A 20,974-nucleotide genomic window follows, 5' to 3' on the forward strand; every position below is an offset into this window, starting at 1 on the left:
TTACTTATGATAGAGAGAGAGACGTTACTTAAGATGAGTTACACAAAGTTCATTAAAGATGATTACACATTACCTTTAATTGTTGAATGAACGACACAACACAGACTTACAAAAACATTGATGATGACTTCTTTATTATTAGATCGACCAGTCGATGGATGATGACGTTGAGAAATTCAAAGTGGTTTCTACATGTTAAACGTTCTACCCCTTCGCTTCTAAAGGGACCCCCTCATGTCAGCTCTGTCCGACTGACTGTGCTGATTTCGATCCGGACTCGACTGCCTGACTGCCCCTGATCTTAGACTGACTAGCTCCTATATTGAGAAATTCCCTTTGTGCTATGACGTCATGTATGGCTTCAAAACGTGATCGATTCACGTGCCCTAAACATACGTGGTTTGGCACATGTTCCCAAACGATTTCTGTAGACAAAGAATTCTCAGTAGCCTACTTTTCAACCTAATCTATTTTTCAATATATTTAAATTGCAGTGTTCATGATTTTCTAGCTGACCTTATTTTAATTAAGTTTTCATAAAAAGAATTGAACAATTAAATTCTTTTTGCAGACAAACATATCTAAAATATTTTATATGCAATTGACCAATGCGAAATCCTATCCTTCCATTTTCTGAATCTGTTTCTGAACCTTGCTTACACAGTTCGAATCTCATTTTCACTAATCTAATGTTCTTCTTACTTGCAAGAAAAGGGAAACCTTTTTCCTATAACACTTTCTTGCAACAATTATAAGACACCTTTTGAGCCATTGATGGCCATCGGACTAATAATACTCTATCAGAGTCCAACATTTAAGCTCGTTGGACAAACATTCACAAGAAACATAAATTGAAGCAAATATATAAAAGATACTGAAAATATATAAAAGATACTGAACATAAATTGAAACAAATATATAAAAGATACTGAAAATATATAAAAGACACTAAACATTAATTGAAACAAATATATAAAAGATACTGAAAATATATAAAAGATACCAAACATGAATTGATACAAATATATAAAAGATACTAAAAATATATAAAAGATACTGAAAATATATAAAAGATACTGAAAATGTATAAACGATACTAAACATGAATTGATACAAATATATAAAAGATACTGAAAATATATAAAAGATACTGAAAATATATAAAAGATACATAAAATATATAAAAGATACTAAACATTAATTGAAACAAATATATAAAAGATACTGAAAATATATAAAAGATACTAAACATAAATTGAAACAAATATATAAAAGATACTGAAAATATATGAAAGACACTAAACATAAATTGAAACAAATATATAAAAGATACTGAAAATATATAAAAGACACTAAACATAACTTGAAAAAAATATATAAAAGATACTGAAAATATATAAAAGACACTAAACATAAATTGAAACAAATATATAAAAGATACTGAAAATATATAAAAGACACTAAACATAAATTGAAACAAATATATAAAAGATACTGAAAATATATAAAAGTTACTAAACATAAATTGAAACGAATATATAAAAGATACTGAAAATATAAAAAAGACACTAAACATAAATTGAAACAAATATATAAAAGATACTGAAAATATATAAAAGACACTAAACATAAATTGAAACAAATATATAAAAGATACTGAAAATATATAAAAGATACTAAACATAAATTGAAACAAATATATAAAAGATACTAAACATTAATTGAAACAAATATATAAAAGATACTGAAAATATATAAAAGATACTAAACATAAATTGAAACAAATATATAAAAGACACTAAACATAAATTGAAACAAATATATAAAAGATACTGAAAATATATGAAAGATACTAAACATAAATTGAAACAAATATATAAAAGTTACTAAACATTAATTGAAACAAATATATAAAAGATACTGAAAATATATAAAAGACACTAAACATAAATTGAAACAAATATATAAAAGATACTGAAAATATAAAAAAGACACTAAACATAAATTGAAACAAATATATAAAAGATACTGAAAATATATAAAAGACACTAAACATAAATTGAAACAAATATATAAAAGATACTGAAAATATATAAAAGATACTAAACATAAATTGAAACAAATATATAAAAGATACTAAACATAAATTGAAACAAATATATAAAAGATACTGAAAATATATGAAAGATACTAAACATAAATTGAAACAAATATATAAAAGATACTGAAAATATATGAAAGACACTAAACATAAATTGAAAAAAATATATAAAAGATACTGAAAATATATAAACGACACTAAACATAAATTGAAACAAATATATAAAAGATACTGAAAATATATAAAAGTTACTAAACATAAATTGAAACAAATATATAAAAGATACTGAAAATATATAAAAGACACTAAACATAAATTGAAACAAATATATAAAAGATATGAAAATATATAAAAGTTACTAAACATATATTGAAACAAATATATAAAAGATACGTAAAATATATAAAAGATACTAAACATTAATTGAAACAAATATATAAAAGATACTGAACATGTATAAAGGATACTAAACATAAATTGAAACAAATATATAAAAGATACTGAAAATATATAAAAGTTACTGAACATAAATTGAAACAAATATATAAAAGATACTGAAAATATATAAAAGATACTGAAAATATATAAACGATACTAAACATGAATTGATACAAATATATAAAAGATACTGAAAATATATAAAAGATACTGAAAATATATAAAAGATACTCAAAATATATAAAAGTTACTAAACATAAATTGAAACATATATATAAAAGATACTGAAAATATATAAAAGGTAATAAACATAAATTGAAACAAATATATAAAAGACACTAAACATAAATTGAAACAAATATATAAAAGATACTGAAAATATATGAAAGATACTAAACATAAATTGAAACAAATATATAAAAGTTACTAAACATTAATTGAAACAAATATATAAAAGATACTGAAAATATAAAAAAGACACTAAACATAAATTGAAACAAATATATAAAAGATACTGAAAATATAAAAAAGACACTAAACATAAATTGAAACAAATATATAAAAGATACTGAAAATATATAAAAGTTACTAAACATAAATTGAAACAAATATATAAAAGATACTGAAAATATATAAAAGACACTAAACATAAATTGAAACAAATATATAAAAGATATGAAAATATATAAAAGTTACTAAACATATATTGAAACAAATATATAAAAGATACTGAAAATATATAAAAGATACTAAACATTAATTGAAACAAATATATAAAAGATACTGAACATGTATAAAGGATACTAAACATAAATTGAAACAAATATATAAAAGATACTGAAAATATATAAAAGTTACTGAACATAAATTGAAACAAATATATAAAAGATACTGAAAATATATAAAAGATACTGAAAATGTATAAACGATACTAAACATGAATTGATACAAATATATAAAAGATACTGAAAATATATAAAAGATACTGAAAATATATAAAAGATACTCAAAATATATAAAAGTTACTAAACATTAATTGAAACAAATATATAAAAGATACTGAAAATATATAAAAGATACTGAAAATATATAAAAGATACTCAAAATATATAAAAGTTACTAAACATAAATTGAAACAAATATATAAAAGATACTGAAAATATATAAAAGGTAATAAACATAAATTGAAACTAATATATAAAAGATACTGAAAATATATAAACGATACTATACATTAATTGAAACAAATATATAAAAGATACTGAAAATATAAAAAAGACACTAAACATAAATTGAAACAAATATATAAAAGATACTGAAAATATATAAAAGTTACTAAACATAAATTGAAACAACTATATAAAAGATACTGAAAATATATAAAAGTTACTAAACATGAATTGATACAAATATATAAAAGATACTGAAAATATATAAAAGATACTAAACATAAATTGAAACAAATATATAAAAGATACTGAAAATATATAAAAGATACTAAACATTAATTGAAACAAATATATAAAAGATACTGAAAATATATAAAAGATACTGAAAATATATAAAAGATACATAAAATATATAAAAGATACTAAACATTAATTGAAACAAATATATAAAAGATACTGAAAATATATAAAAGGTAATAAACATAAATTGAAACTAATATATAAAAGATACTGAAAATATATAAAAGATACATAAAATATATAAAAGATACTAAACATTAATTGAAACAAATATATAAAAGATACTGAAAATATATAAAAGTTACTAAACATAAATTGAAACAAATATATAAAAGATACTGAAAATATATAAAAGATACTGAAAATATATAAAAGATACTGAAAATGTATAAACGATACTAAACATGAATTGATACAAATACATAAAAGATACTGAAAATATACAAAAGATACTGAAAATATATAAAAGTTACTAAACATTAATTGAAACAAATATATAAAAGATACTGAAAATATATAAAAGATACTGAAAATATATAAAAGATACTGAAAATATATAAAAGTTACTAAACATTAATTGAAACAAATATATAAAAGATACTGAAAATATATAAAAGATACTGAAAATATATAAAAGATACTGAAAATATATAAAAGATACTGAAAATATACAAAAGATACTGAAAATATATAAAAGTTACTAAACATAAATTGAAACAAATATATAAAAGATACTGAAAATATAAAAAAGACACTAAACATAAATTGAAACAAATATATGAAAGATACTGAAAATATATAAAAGTTACTAAACATAAATTGAAATAAATATATAAAAGATACTGAAAATATATAAAAGATACTGAAAATATATAAAAGATACTGAAAATATATAAAAGTTACTAAACATAAATTGAAATAAATATATAAAAGATACTGAAAATATATAAAAGATACTGAAAATATATAAAAGATACTGAAAATATATAAAAGTTACTAAACATAAATTGAAACAAATATATAAAAGATACTGAAAATATATAAAAGATACTGAAAATATATAAAAGATACTGAAAATATATAAAAGATACTAAACATAAATTGAAAAAAATATATAAAAGATACTGAAAATATATAAAAGATACTGAAAATATATAAAAGATACTGAAAATATATAAAAGATACTGAAAATATATAAAAGATACTGAAAATATATAAAAGACACTAAACATAAATTGAAACAAATATATAAAAGATACTGAAAATATATAAAAGATACTGAAAATATATAAAAGATACTGAAAATATATAAAAGTTACTAAACATAGATTGAAACAAATATATAAAAGATACTGAAAATATATAAAAGACACTAAACATAAATTGAAACAAATATATAAAAGATACTGAAAATATATAAAAGTTACTAAACATAAATTGAAACAAATATATAAAAGATACTGAAAATATATAAAAGATACTAAACATAAATTGAAACAAATATATAAAAGATACTGAAAATACATAAAAGACACTAAACATAAATTGAAACAAATATATAAAAGATACTGAAAATATATAAAAGTTACTAAACATAAATTGAAACAAATATATAAAAGATACTGAAAATATATAAAAGTTACTAAACATAAATTGAAACAAATATATAAAAGATACTGAAAATATATAAAAGTTACTAAACATAAATTGAAACTAATATAGTAAAGATACTGCCTAGTCTTCTTCAAAGAGATAGGCTCCCTCTACTCTTTCAAAAAACGTTCTATACTTACTAGTATACTATCTTTTCACAAATCCACCATTCACCCATGCATTGCATATTATTGACACATCTGAACTGGTACTCCAACCACTAGTCTCTCCTTCTGCGACAGGGTCTAGCAAAGACTCTTTAACTTAATAGATCCCATACTGTCTACCAAGCTCTAATCCTTGTCCCATTGCCACCAAGTTTCATCCTTGTGCTTGTTTTAATTTTTCTTTTCAATTTTCTTATCAGCTGGAAATAGGGTATCCTACCGGATGCCAGACTTGCTATCTAATATATTCTAGCCAAGAGATCTTTTTTCAGATTCTAACCGTACCTTTAAGGTCAATTGTTTTAATCTCTCTTGCACTTAGTTCACAGGGTATATTTGCCAGGTAGTTTTTGAAGTTCTTTTTCATTGGTTCATTTGCTCCTATAATTACTTGAATGATAAAGATCTTCCTAAGATTTTTGTTTCTTCTCAAGCCGTACATAAGGTCTTGGTATTTTGTTATTTTTTACTCTCAGCTCATCATTAGGGACACTGACTTCTACTAAGGTTGCTTCTTTTTCCTTCTTGTCCCATATCACTATGTCAGGTTTAATAGTTCATTTTCTAAGCACGTAACTGTAGGAATTTTTACAAGTATTACAATGGAATGTGCTCTGATGAACTTACTCTACTTGTGCCCCTCAACGTAAATATCACCAACCCGTCAATTAGTAAAATCCCGCTTTTTCACTCTAAAGGTCCCAAGATATTGGAACGTTTTCTACTCTCTTCATCAAACTGCTAGTCTTTGGAATTTCACTTGACCAATTAATATTTGTCGTTAATATCGAAATATAATTGTGAGACTTAAATGAATCAATAAATTTCTAAATTAATTATAATTATAAAGATTTTACACCGGATTATTATTATTTTTATTTTGGGAAAGATAAAATATCAGATTGTTGATGCGAAATTTTGGCATGGTCACTGTTTTTGGCAGAGACCATTCTTGGAGGATGATAGCGTCTTTGTGTATAATCAAGAACCACACCGACATTTCATATTGGGGTACAAAAGTTATGTTTTAGTGAAAGAAAAAAAGAATGGTTATATGGAACATGCATGCCTATATAAAATGAAAATAGAATGAAATATAAAAATAATAGAAGGGTCACTAGATAACATACAAAAAAATTGAGAAATGAAACTAGAATGAAATATAAAAATAATAGAAGGGTCACTAGATAACATACAAAAAAATTGAGAAATGAAACTAGAATGAAATATAAAAATAATAGAAGGGTCACTAGATAACATACAAAAAAATTGAGAAATGAAACTAGAATGAAATATAAAAATAATAGAAGGGTCACTAGATAACATACAAAAAAATTGAGAAATGAAAATAGAATGAAATATAAAAATAATAGAAGGGTCACTAGATAACATACAAAAAAATTGAGAAATGAAAATAGAATGAAATATAAAAATAATAGAAGGGTCACTAGATAACATACAAAAAAATTGAGAAATGAAACTAGAATGAAATATAAAAATAATAGAAGGGTCACTAGATAACATACAAAAAAATTGAGAAATGAAACTAGAATGAAATATAAAAATAATAGAAGGGTCACTAGATAACATACAAAAAAATTGAGAAATGAAAATAGAATGAAATATAAAAATAATAGAAGGGTCACTAGATAACATACAAAAAAATTGAGAAATGAAAATAGAATGAAATATAAAAATAATAGAAGGGTCACTAGATAACATACAAAAAAATTGAGAAATGAAACTAGAATGAAATATAAAAATAATAGAAGGGTCACTAGATAACATACAAAAAAATTGAGAAATGAAACTAGAATGAAATATAAAAATAATAGAAGGGTCACTAGATAACATACAAAAAAATTGAGAAATAACTAAAACATGAAGAGAGCTTTGTTAATTCAAAAAAAATGAGAAATACGAAAGTTTATAACAAAACATTTTTATATAAGAGATGTAAGAATATAAACATTATTTTCAGTCATTTATGAAAACACATGTTCGGTGAAGTTGGATTAATAGTCACAATTCAAAATATGCATAGTGTAAATATATAAGTATGTGAGTATTTGGCAGCGTGGCATTGTGTATGTGTGTACATTTACTTTGTTCTTGTGAGTGTATAGATATGTGTGAGTTGATGAAGACTGAATCATTGAATCCTTTTCTTCTCCTTCATGTCAGACATGGAAGAGATGTTGAGCATATGTTCTTGAGTCCTATTCAAGGTGCAGCTGATGAAGTTTGTCTAGTTTGGGCTGTTTGTCTTCTTGATGTTTAAGGGTTTCCAACTTTGCACTGACTTATTACTTTCACATATATGCGTTAATTTTGGGGGGTTTGAAAATATTTCCATTGGCTGAAAATACTTTTGAGTTCACACATCCATGTCAAAACTTCCTTGCTTTGGGAAAGTGAGAAGGAAAGCAAATTTCAACGAAGCAGTAAAGAAAAGAATGAAAGCAATTATAGTCACTTGATTTTTAGCATTCATCACTTCACGGTTAAGTCGTCACAATATCTCATGGTGCTTTCATGGTGTACTGCATTCATTCTGACACGCATACACACAAGCTGCCTCAAGAATTGAATAATTCTGATAATTACGGCTGACTTCTTTTGTCAGTTTAATTTCAAAGCTTTTGCTTCGATTTAACGAAATGAAATGTTTTTTTTTTGGGGAGGGGGGGTCATTCCCACGTGAATGAGGGTGCTATTTTTCAAAATTTTATTTGTTTGCTACATTTGATTTGTGTCATTTTTATTTTGCAGGAAGATGAAAAGCGAAAAGAAAAGGATAAAGATAAGAAAGATTCGATAACAGAAAATAATAATAACGAAGATGTAAAGGGAGGTTCCGTTCAGGTGAATGAGAGTGAAATGCAAGAGAAGAATAACCAAGAAAAAGGTAACACGACTTTGGAAATTCATTTCCCTTTAACTGACCATCATCACATCAGTGTTGCTACTATGCATTATATTATATAGCATCTATATAAATCCGTCTTCCTGTGTTTGTTTGTTCACAATGACGTCATGGATGATGTCATATCATTGTTTTTATATATATATATATATATATATATATATATATATATATATATATATATATATATATATATATGCTCTCATGTCATACATGACATCATAGCAACTGACATCATGTATGAGAGGCCAAAACTGAATGATTCCCCGGCAACACCGGTTAGCCTGCTAGTACACACACACACACACACACACACATATATATATATATATATATATATATATATATATATAGAGAGAGAGAGAGAGAGAGAGAGAGAGAGAGAGAAATTTTATTTTCATTTTTAGAAGTTTAGATAAAATAAGCCATCAGTACCGTCAGTTTCAAACCTGATAATAGGGAACCATTTTACGTTCCCATGTCAAGCTCTCTTCAGCTGATCTATCTTATCTGTCTATAATTGGAAGTGGAAAATACACATATATATTACAAGATCTTGTTTTGAGAAAAAATTAAATTTCAAATAATTAAATTTGAAAAATTTTCCATTTAATATTTTGGACACCAAAGAAACAGAAAAGAGAAAGAAAGAAAAAGAATTGAAATATACTTAAGTGGTTCTGTTAATAATAATTATATTATATGTGAACTATTTATTGTGAAACCTATGAAAAAGTCTGGTTTATTAATAAATTAAATTTTAATTTTTTCTAGTCATAAACTTGTTTTATCCTAACTTATTTGTAAACTAGTCTGATTTGAACGGATAATTATTTTTATTCATATAATATTATATTTAACTTTATTCCTCTTCTATATGTACTATATTACACATGCTTATATTCTCCTCCAAATCAACCTATGGGTCAAGTGTAAAAAGTTTTTTAATTAGTCTGAAAAACCTATCTTATATAAATATAAAATTTAAATTATGCTAATCGAAATTTTTTCCAAAAAAAATAATCCATGTTGGAGAAATTTAAAATTTCAATTTAAATTCAAATTAAATTTAAAATTAAAATTTAAAATTTTAAATCAAAATTAAAATTTGAAATTAAAAATTAAAATTCATAATTAAATATTTGAATGTAGTCTACGTTTTGTGGGGAATGTTAAGAAAAAATGGTATTAATTAAACCTTAAATTAACCTTAAATTATATTCTTCTTTATGTTAAAGATGGTCTTTTGCATCCTTCTTATTTATTACTTATTCTTTTACTTCTTAAACGTTCCTGCTACTATTCTCTTTTACGATTGCTTTTACGGGTACTTTTAAAGTCTGTGTGTTCCTACATATATGTTCTTACTTATGTGTGTGTGTATGTATTATCCTTACACCGTTTCTTGCCTTGAAGGGTCTCGACGTGTATGCCAATAACGTCATGCGTACATACCTACTTGCCTTGTCTAGCGGATGATATCTTCTGGTCGCTGGTCTCCATCTCGTGGGGAGTGGTCACTGCTGCAGACAGACGCATTGATAACACAAGATGGATTTGAAGCTTCAATTCTTTTTATTAAAGGCAAGCCTATCATGTCGAAACCTGGTTGTCGCAGAGGGACCCTAATCTCCCAGTCTGCATTCTCTGCAGCCCAAAACCAACTCTCACATATGTCCGTCAACTGGAAGCCTACCCACAATTCCCATTACCCCTAATTTTAAGTGCATGTCACCCCTAATTTCTATCTAGGTTGATACCTGTCAACCCTAACCTTTTGTGACCCCACTAAACTCGCTGATGGGAATCGAAAATATACTTACATAACTTACTATTTCTCCAAACTACCTAGATAGCATTTAAGCTGGGATTCCCAATACTACATCTATATATATATATATATATATATATATATATATATATATATATATATATATATATATATATATATATATATATATATAAATAAAACATATTTAATCTGAAAAGGAAACACTAGATAAATGGATAGTCCTTAATCCGCGGAGTTTCAAAGAAATACTCTTCTTCTCATCAGAGGGTAGGAATTAGCAAAATGCAGGATCAGATTTTGCATGCAGAAGTATTTGATGAAACAACAAATAAGTCAAAGATCTTACTTGAAAACAAAATAAGTTAACTTTTAACTTTCTTGAAGTTTTACATTTGGATTTTACCGTCACTGGATTTTTTTATCTTCCACCAGACTATCCATTAATGTGTAATCACCTTTTTCTTTACTATATTCCCTCTGCTTAACTTATTTTATTTTGTTTTCAAGTAAGATCTTTGACTTATTTGTTGTTTCATCAAATACTTCTGCATGCAAAATCCGATCCTGCATTTTGCTAATTCCTACCCTCTGATGAGAAGGAGAGTATTTCTTCGAAACTCCGCGTATTAAGGACTATCCATTTATCTAGTGTTTCCTTTTCAGATTAAATATGTTTTTAACTCATTTCAAAGTGATTTTTAACATATTTCATTAACTGTTTGCTCATATTATAAGCTCTATTTCCTATTTGGTATTATCGAGCTTTTAAATCTGGCTGAGATAAGTTTATAAATATTAATTCTTTAATATTTATAATTTACTTTAATTTTACCATCTTGGATCATTTTGGTAAATTCAATTGTAATTTTCATTTTATATATATATATATAACTACTTAATTTACTCACATAAAATTAATATATGAAAGTATAGATTTATGCATAAACTTTAAGTATTTACTTCAAAAGTGCTCAATACGTAGGTAGAGCTAGTTAGTAAGTTATAAAATGTATATGGCGATTAAGCTACACTGAATGTTCCGCGTTTCATCCTCTCTAGGACTCTTCAGGCTTATGCGCGAATTCTGTGGTTGTTTGTCGTTTTTATATGCGCATATAACTTACTATATATATATATATATATACATAAACTATTCAAAGTTAATAAAAATTATTTGAAATCAGGTTTTGTCTTTCTTCTTATCCCAGTTTATAAGGAACCCTCTCATTCTGTGGATACAACCTTTCAGGCATTCGTTTTGCACATTGAATGAATGTTTCGCGCATGTTTGTAGATTGATCAGTGATGGTAGCTTCGTATATAAGGGATTCAGCCTAAAACGGTTCCCTATTATCAAGTTTGAAACCGACGGTACCGATGGCTTATCTTTCCTAAAGTTCTGAAAATAAAAATATAAATATTACACCCTTATTTTGAATTTTTTTCCTTATAATAGATTATAATAATCTGCTGGAATTCTTTTTATTTCCAAAATGTAACAATATATATATATATATATATATATATATATATATATATATATATATATATATATATATATATATATATATATATATATAAATGTTGTGTGTTTTGGTTTTAGCGATATGTTTTGAATGAGTTCAATTATTTAAGAAAGCGCATTTTTACCTTAATGCGAGCTGGGAATAATTTTCGCTTTAACCAATTTGGTACCCCCACATGAGGAGCGGAATATATTATTTATATGGATAATTATATTTTTAAAATAATATATATATATATATATATATATATATATATATATATATATATATATATATATATATATATATAGGAGAGAAAGAGAGGGAAAAAAGATGGGGGTGGCAAGAAAAATTAATGATGAAAACAAAATTGAATAAATTACAATATTTATTAATCCATCAAAAATCAAACAAGGAATTATAATAATACAAAAATTTAACCCATGGATATTCAAAGATGGGCTCTTTTCATCAGAGGATAAATATTAGTAAAAATGCATTACTGATTAGCATCAATTTGAGAATGAAAAGAGTCTTTCTTTTAAAATCCATGGGTTACATATTTTTTTATTAGAATTCATTGTTTGAATTTTTTATGCATTAATAAATATCGTAATTAATGCAATTTTTATTCTCATTTATTATCATTTATCTAGTTTAATTACTCAATCTAATTTTTGAGCTTTTTTTCTAATCTTGATAAGTTCCAATTTTAAGATATTTTTCTTTATCTTGGTAATAATATATATATATATATTGTTGTGGTTGCAAGGTTGAACAATAATTAGTAAGGAAATACAATGAAGACGCAAACAACAAGATAACGCAATAATAAGTGTATTAGAGAAAAAGGTATATTTACAATGTGTACAAATGACGGTGTCGAGTCAGAGAGTCTTGGTGGGAGGACATGTACGCTCTTCGGCGTCACTTCTGGTGGCATTTGAGTAAGACACACCAAGGCCAACCTAGGCTTGCCATTTATAGTGTTATGTTATTCGCATATGCAAATAAGTGGTTGCCACCACAACATATATATATATATATATATATATCAAACAATATATATTACTTTTCTTCTTTCTTTATGTCATTTATTCATGTCATCCTTTTACACTGATGTAACTACTACTTTAGTTTTTTTTTTTTTTTCCTTATTTATATTATTTATGGCATAATGTTTAAAGTGTTTACCGATAGGCCACGAGATCAAGATACAATCTTTGGTCGTGTCAAACCAAAGACTTGAAAAATAGTACTTGATGCTTCATTCAGCATTGAAGCATGAGGATCAATGGTAAATGGAACAATCCAGGTAGAAGAGTAACACCTTTTTCATAAATCTCATTTGGGTTGTGCTGAATTATAGTTGATTCAGTTATTGTTATTCATCTGTGTCATCCTACTATTACTAATACTACTACTACTACTACTACTTTCTCTGTTCCCCTTCTGACACAACTTTTAATCTCATTTGCCCTCCCTCCCGCTATCAAAAAACATTTTAGCATGATGCAAGACCCTCAAAAATTTGAACATTAAACAGACAAATTATAATCCAAAGAAAAAAAGACTCCAACATGTGCTCCACTCTAAAAACTAATTGAAGTATCAAATATTTTAATTTCTTTTACCAATAGAAATGCTATAAATATTCTAATTTCATTTAGGAACGGAAATTTTATTTCAAAGTGTAATTTCTTTCATTAATTTGATGGATGACACCATTGCATATTATTTGGAGTACACACATCTTGATTTCTTATATTCCGTTTTTCAGAGAAGAAAATGTTAGCCGTCCCTGCTCCTGGGACTTCTTTGACAACAAGTGTGCATTTATGTATGTCAAGAGAGTTGCAAGGAATTCCTCTTTCTGAAGGGCCTGGAAACCCACCAATCATAACCCATACTGCTGCAACACCTATGGCGACACCACAAGGATCTCCAAATGAGATGCTGACCAAAGACACCAATAACAAGCTATCAGTCAGCAGGCCAGTTTTACAGCGTCAATCCACAGTTCATCGAAGTACATTGTCTGTTGAATCCACTGATAAATCTTTTGTAAGTTTCATTCAAATCAGCATTTTGCTTTTGTGCATTTTTCTTGTAATTTGTGTATTCTTTAAATAATCTGTGTATTCGTCAAGTAAACTGTGTCTTTTTCTTGTAATTTATGCATTCTTCTCATAATGTGTGTATCCTAATAATTCTTTGATTCTTCAAGTATGTTTTTGTGTTTTTCTGGTAATATGTTCTCATTATTGCAGTTTTAACTAATCCTAGAAAAACTGTCAAATGTACAATGTTTAACACCATGTTTTCGATGAAAAACTGATTTGGACTCAAAACAAAGCTAAACTGATATTTTCATTATACAGGGTAATCCATACCCAAATAAAGTAAGTCTAAAAATGTCATGAATATAATTTACACTCCTTTCTGCAACCGAACTATATTTGGTGCAAATAAATGTCAATCTATGCTTGATTCATCCAAAAACTTTCATTTAAATGACCGATTTGGTTTTATGAATTCTTCTAGTAATCTGTGTTCTCATATTCTGCTTATTACAACTTTTGCTAACCAGCAATAAAATTTCAAATGCTCAATGGTGTTTGTTAATGTTCAAACCCACTCTCCTTGCTGGATGAAATAATCACTTGAACTACAAAATTTGATACTTTTTCGCTTTATAGGGTAACCCACAAAATGCCACACATAGAATCATTAATAAAATTCAAAATTCTTTTGGCAATCCAGCACAAATAAAATTTAATCTATGCCTGACTTGTGCAACAAGTTTCAATCATGAATATCCAACACTTTTATTTCCACTTGATGATATGGGGGGCATTTTGATGATCGATACATCAGTAGGTGTGATCTTGAAGGGGATTCATACTGACTGGATCTTAACCTCCCTCTCCCGAATTATATTTTGGAATTATCTCATCACCCTATGATTCCTACCATTCTTCACCAAAATATTTGAATCATTAATCCAGTAATAGTTCGCCACCTTGGAAATGCTAACATTCTCTCTGACCTAACTATGAATTAACTTAGGCATTCCACATTCTACTATGGATCTTCTAACAGCCATCTTTGAACATAAAAACTGCATATTGAATAAGTTACATGAAACAAGGACTGTAATATTTGACAAAGTATAGCATAAAGGTCCTCTCAGTAAAATCAACTTGTATGATATTAGTGGACAAAGAATTGAAATAATCGGATCTTTTTTAAATGAAAGATTCAGGTAGTTCCTGATGTCTGTACATCTAAAGAACACCACCTCAATGGGGTTTATACTTGGATCTGTATTATTCCTGATCTTAATAAACGGCTTTCCAGATACAATCACATCTAAGATATCACTCTCTATTCCTGGCATGAGGGCAAACTGAATGCCCACACAAACAAGATAATTGCTGAATTCTTGGAGAATGATTTCCCGTCTGTAGAATAATGTGGTCCCAAAACGGACAGTTACATTTAATACTAAGACAAAGCTCCTTTCCTTTTAATGACTATAAGAACCTTTTAACCATTAATTGTCATGGTCGATGGCATCTGTCTCAAGAATCCAACATTTAAAATTCTCAGCTTGAAATTATCAGACAACACATAAAGTGGAATAATTACATAGAAGATACTACCAAGTCTGCAGCAAAGAAAGTAGGGTCCCTCTACTGAGACAAAAAAAACTTCTCAAACCATCTAGTATTATGCAAAATCACCACTGCAGAGGTCCCAAGATGCCAGAAAATGTTTTTTCTAATAGCTGCTTTCTTCAGAACGCTTGCCTTTGGGATTTCATCCTTGCTCTTTATTTCCCCAACTGTATCAACATGAGGAAAATTAAATGTGATGTGAATAAATACCTTGCTTCCCAACTTCCCATGCAGGTTCCCTCCCCCTACAAATATAGCTCCTATAGCCACTTACACTTCAATGGCCTTGTTTAGGGCGAATAAAAAATCCTGAACTGAAAAGGACCGTCATTGCCAAAATCAGGATGGTAACAAAAAAGTTGTGCATCAAGGTTATTGACCATGTTGCACCTTGTATCCTAATGTGATTATCATTGAACAGCAATAAAACAAAGACTGTTGGAAATTCATGAATTAAGTTTGGTGGACAAGTCAGGCATTAATTGAAGTTTATTTGTCCCAAATATAGTTTGATTACAAAAAAAAATTGTAAATTTAATGATGTGCGGGTCAGTCTATTCTTAGTTGGAGGGTATCATGTAGTATTTTTTTTTTTTTTTTTTTTTTTTTTTTTAATTATAAATCCAGAACTTTTTTATTCTTTCAAATTAATTATACATATTCTATAATTATACATATTATATAATTATACATATTATATAATTATACATATTCTCACAACTTACGACCTTCAATTCTTCTAACAAAAATTTTCTCGACTCTTTCTATCAATCCAACCAAGTACCTAACAGTCATAGACCCAAGTAAACAATAATATTTGAAAACAATTAGCAATATTTTTTTTAAGAAAAGTTATGGAAAAATTGTGGCGATTTCTTTTGATTTTTTAATCAAATTTTATGAGATTTATAAATGAAATTGTGTCAAATATACCCGAGATACGGCGTTAAAAATTAGTAACAAAATACAGTACAGTATATAATACACATGTTTATAATCAAATAACATTATAAATAACACCGCAAGGCAGGGCAAATACCGTAACCAGGGGCCAGAAAAACATTGTATTCCATATCGTAACCTGAAAAACCGTATCCCAAGGTTCTATTGTATTTTTAAAGAAAAGGTAGTTATCCCCCTTCTTGCTGTTGCCCGAGAGATTTCATTAAAATGTTATCAGGATACATTTAAAGTTTAAATGAAGGTTTTTACCCTTATAATTCTGTTGGGAGTGAGAGCACTTAGAGATTCAGAACCACTTCTAATTTCTTCTTTGTGAAGATTTTTTATACAATGATCATAATGATATAAAAACAAGACTATTTGAAGTTTTAAAAGGGTTTCTTCCCTCATAGTTTCCTTGCAGATTCGAGGCCATTTCCATTGTCTTCTCCAGAAAATTTTACTTATAAATACACTTTAGCTGTTTTGTAGGTTTTCTAACTTTCGTTTCTACAGAGGATTCACACATAGACATAAACGTTTCTACATTAAATAATAAAAATAATAAAAATTCCAATATGTGATTATCGATGAGTGTATGAACGGGATAAATAACAATTTCTAATTTCTTGAAGCGAGGCTCTTTAATTTCCACTCAAGTTTTTTGGGGGGGCGGGAAGTTAATACTTTTGCAAACGTTCAATTTTTGCAAGTATATGAAGATGTGCTAAAAATTTTAAAGCCAGTTTAAATGATTTTCTATTTGAGAATTTAAATGCGTCTAAAATCCCTTGAAATTCTATCATTTTTAAATTATAGTTTATAACAATTTGGTGCAATTAATAATTTTACAAAAAATGATGCTGTAACTTTAAAAATTATATTTACAAACAAACAAGAAATATTTAAAAAAAAAAAAAAAAGGGCATAGTTAAAAAAAAAATTAAAAAAAAAAAAAAACGTAGTAAAACAAAATGAAATTAAAAACAATCCCGGACAATGCTATGTAGAGACAACTAGTTTAAAATGAAATCATTGCGCATGAGAATGTGACGTGGATAGTGACATAGTTTTGATAAAAGACAGACACCAAATCTCCATTACAATAAGATTTTTTGTCTTTTGTTATTAGGGATCAATGACACTCCGTGGCTCTCCGCGACCATCACCCAGGCTACGTCGCACAAGTAGTCGCGGGAGCACCCGTAGCAGTTGGCGTCTGAAACATCGTAAAAAAGAAGGTGACAAGACTAATTTAATGGTAGACAGTCCCTCGGATAGCACTGACGATCTTGATGATGATGTCTTTAGTAATAAGTCCATCTCACCTGTTTATACACCGGGAACACCAAAGTCAACTACCAATCACAGGTATGTCAAACTTTTCTCTTCTTATAATTTGAGCCTCAAAATCTAAAACAATTTATTTCTAACTGTTGTAGACTGAATAATACAGGAATTTTTTCACTGAAGCATGTTTTTATCCCGTAATCTCTGATGCTAATCTCTTTTTCAAAATGAAGGATAAGTTTTTCTTTATTCAAAATATTCAAAAAATATTTTTTTAAAAAGTAAGAAAAATAAATTTATAAAAATAATTGTAAGAAAAAATGTCAGAAAAATGCTTAACTAAAAGGTCATATTAAGCTGTTTAAATTAATGTATAAATATACATTAATTTAAATTAATGTATAAATATACATTAATTTAAACAGCTCAATATGGCCTTTTGGAATCTGAAAATTTATTATTTTGGTTTTACAAAACCTAATTTACACAACCTTACAAAAGATGGCATTAATTAAATTTTAATATTGCATTTTTTGTAAGGTTGTGTAAAGTAATTATTGTTGGTTTTTATTTTTGTTGTTTTCTTTGTTTTGTTTTGTTTTTGTTTTTCAAAATTGTGTTAAGCTCAGATTGTGACTTTTTATGATATTGCATTTAACAAAGACTGTGGTCTTTTATACGATTGAATTTAACAAAGATTGTGGTCTTTTATATGATTACATTTAGTCAAAGTTTTGGCTTTTGTAAAATTGCATGTAGTCACAGTTGTGACTATTTGTACGATTTTATTTAGCCAAAATTGTGGCTTTTTGTAAGACTTCATTTAGCCAAGATTATGGCTGTTTGTTACATAGGATGAGGCTTTGATGTTGACATTTTTAAAGATCGCATTAAGTTAATAATTATATTTTTCTGTAATTGTTCTTTCTTTTTGAAAGATTTCATTTAGGATTTGTGTTTGATTTAACCAAAATGTGGCTTTTTATTAAATTGCATCAAGCCAAGTTTGTGTGTTTTTTGTTTTTTGTAAAAATAATCCATGATTGGATCTTTTTATGAGATTTCATTCTATCAGATGTGAATTGTTTTTATCTTAAATATTTTTGCACTTTTTTCAGCTTCCGATTGGCTTATTTGTTATTAATCATAAAAATGATTGCTTATTTGTTTGCCAACCAAAAATCCCATTTTTTTTGCTGCTTTATTGATATTTTTTTAAGCAGAAAAATGAAGAAATCCTATGCATGAGTGTAAAAAGAAACGCATCTTTTTTCATGGGAGAAAGCAAAAATAAATTTTTAATAAAAATAAAATTCATTGTTTTGTTTGTATTTTATTTATAAGTTTCTTAATTTGTTAAAATCAATTTAATGATAAATAAGAAGTTCCTGATCATTAGACTCAAGGTAAAAACCGTGCCCCCCCCCCACCAGGATCTTATTTTCAACTTAGTTTCTTGTTCATCCAAAAATCTTTTAAATTTAGAATCTAAATAAAAATTGGGTTACATGATAGTGATATAACTCTTAATTGTTTGTACTAAGCTTTACAGGCAAAATATCGCCTGACCACTATGCTCTCTGTGGTAATTTAAATTTATGATTTACATCGAAGAATCTCTATTAAATTTTGGATCTAAGCTGAAAATCCTATCACACGATAAGCATAAATTAAAATTTTTTTAAACTCAAGCTTTTATAAACAGGAAATAACATAAACCTCATGATTATTTTTGTTGGCCAAATTCTGAGGTGCATCCATAAAACTTTCTTGTATTTTGAATATTAACTAAAAAATATGATTATAAAATACCAACGAAGTGAGCTTCTTCTACCATGCTAGAAAACTTCTCATACCAGTTAATATCCTATAGCTCTACAAAGCCACCATTCACCTACGCATGCCATTATTTGGAGTTGTACATGTATCATTTTTATCTCCCTCTCAGCGTCAAAAATGAAATTCTATTCCATATTGCCTAACAAAAATGAAATTCTATTCCATATTGCCTAACAAAAGTGAAATTCTATTCCATATTGCCTAACAAAAGTGAAATTCTATTCCATATTGCCTAACAAAAATGAAATTCTATTCCATATTGCCTAACAAAAGTGAAATTCTATTCCATATTGCCTAACAAAAGTGAAATTCTATTCCATATTGCCTAACAAAAATGAAATTCTATTCCATATTGCCTAACAAAAATGAAATTCTATTCCATATTACCTAACAAAAATGAAATTCTATTCCATATTGCCTAACAAAAGTGAAATTCTATTCCATATTGCCTAACAAAAGTGAAATTCTATTCCATATTGCCTAACAAAAGTGAAATTCTATTCCATATTGCCTAACAAAAGTGAAATTCTATTCCATATTACCTAACAAAAATGAAATTCTATTCCATATTGCCTAACAAAAATGAAATTCTATTCCATATTGCCTAACAAAAATGAAATTCTATTCCATATTGCCTAACAAAAATGAAATTCTATTCCATATTGCCTAACAAAAGTGAAATTCTATTCCATATTGCCTAACAAAAGTGAAATTCTATTCCATATTGCCTAACAAAAGTGAAATTCTATTCCATATTGCCTAACAAAAGTGAAATTCTATTCCATATTACCTAACAAAAATGAAATTCTATTCCATATTGCCTAACAAAAATGAAATTCTATTCCATATTGCCAAACAAAAATGAAATTCTATTCCATATTGCCTAACAAAAGTGAAATTCTATTCCATATTGCCTAACAAAAATGAAATTCTATTCCATATTGCCTAACAAAAATGAAATTCTATTCCATATTGCCTAACAAAAGTGAAATTCTATTCCATATTACCTAACAAAAATGAAATTCTATTCCATATTGCCTAACAAAAGTGAAATTCTATTCCATATTGCCTAACAAAAGTGAAATTCTATTCCATATTGCCTAACAAAAGTGAAATTCTATTCCATATTGCCTAACAAAAGTGAAATTCTATTCCATATTACCTAACAAAAA

The 20,974-nt window shown here is 26.8% G+C and overlaps 1 protein-coding gene across 1 annotated transcript in view; it reads left to right on the plus strand.

The window, feature by feature from the left end:
* The window catches only part of LOC145265415 (voltage-dependent T-type calcium channel subunit alpha-1G-like), a 759,315-nt gene that overhangs the window by 479,579 nt on the left and 258,762 nt on the right, over positions 1 to 20,974 (plus strand). The window contains exons 14-16 of the mRNA XM_080121247.1: positions 8,601 to 8,736; positions 13,832 to 14,115; positions 17,806 to 18,044. Coding sequence (XP_079977373.1) covers positions 8,601 to 8,736; positions 13,832 to 14,115; positions 17,806 to 18,044 — 659 coding nt within the window. The remainder of the gene's footprint in view (positions 1 to 8,600; positions 8,737 to 13,831; positions 14,116 to 17,805; positions 18,045 to 20,974) is intronic.

Source organism: Euprymna scolopes, chromosome 40, assembly GCF_053919585.1.
Source record: "Euprymna scolopes isolate OS-2025 chromosome 40, ASM5391958v1, whole genome shotgun sequence".
NCBI lineage: Eukaryota > Metazoa > Mollusca > Cephalopoda > Sepiida > Sepiolidae > Euprymna > Euprymna scolopes.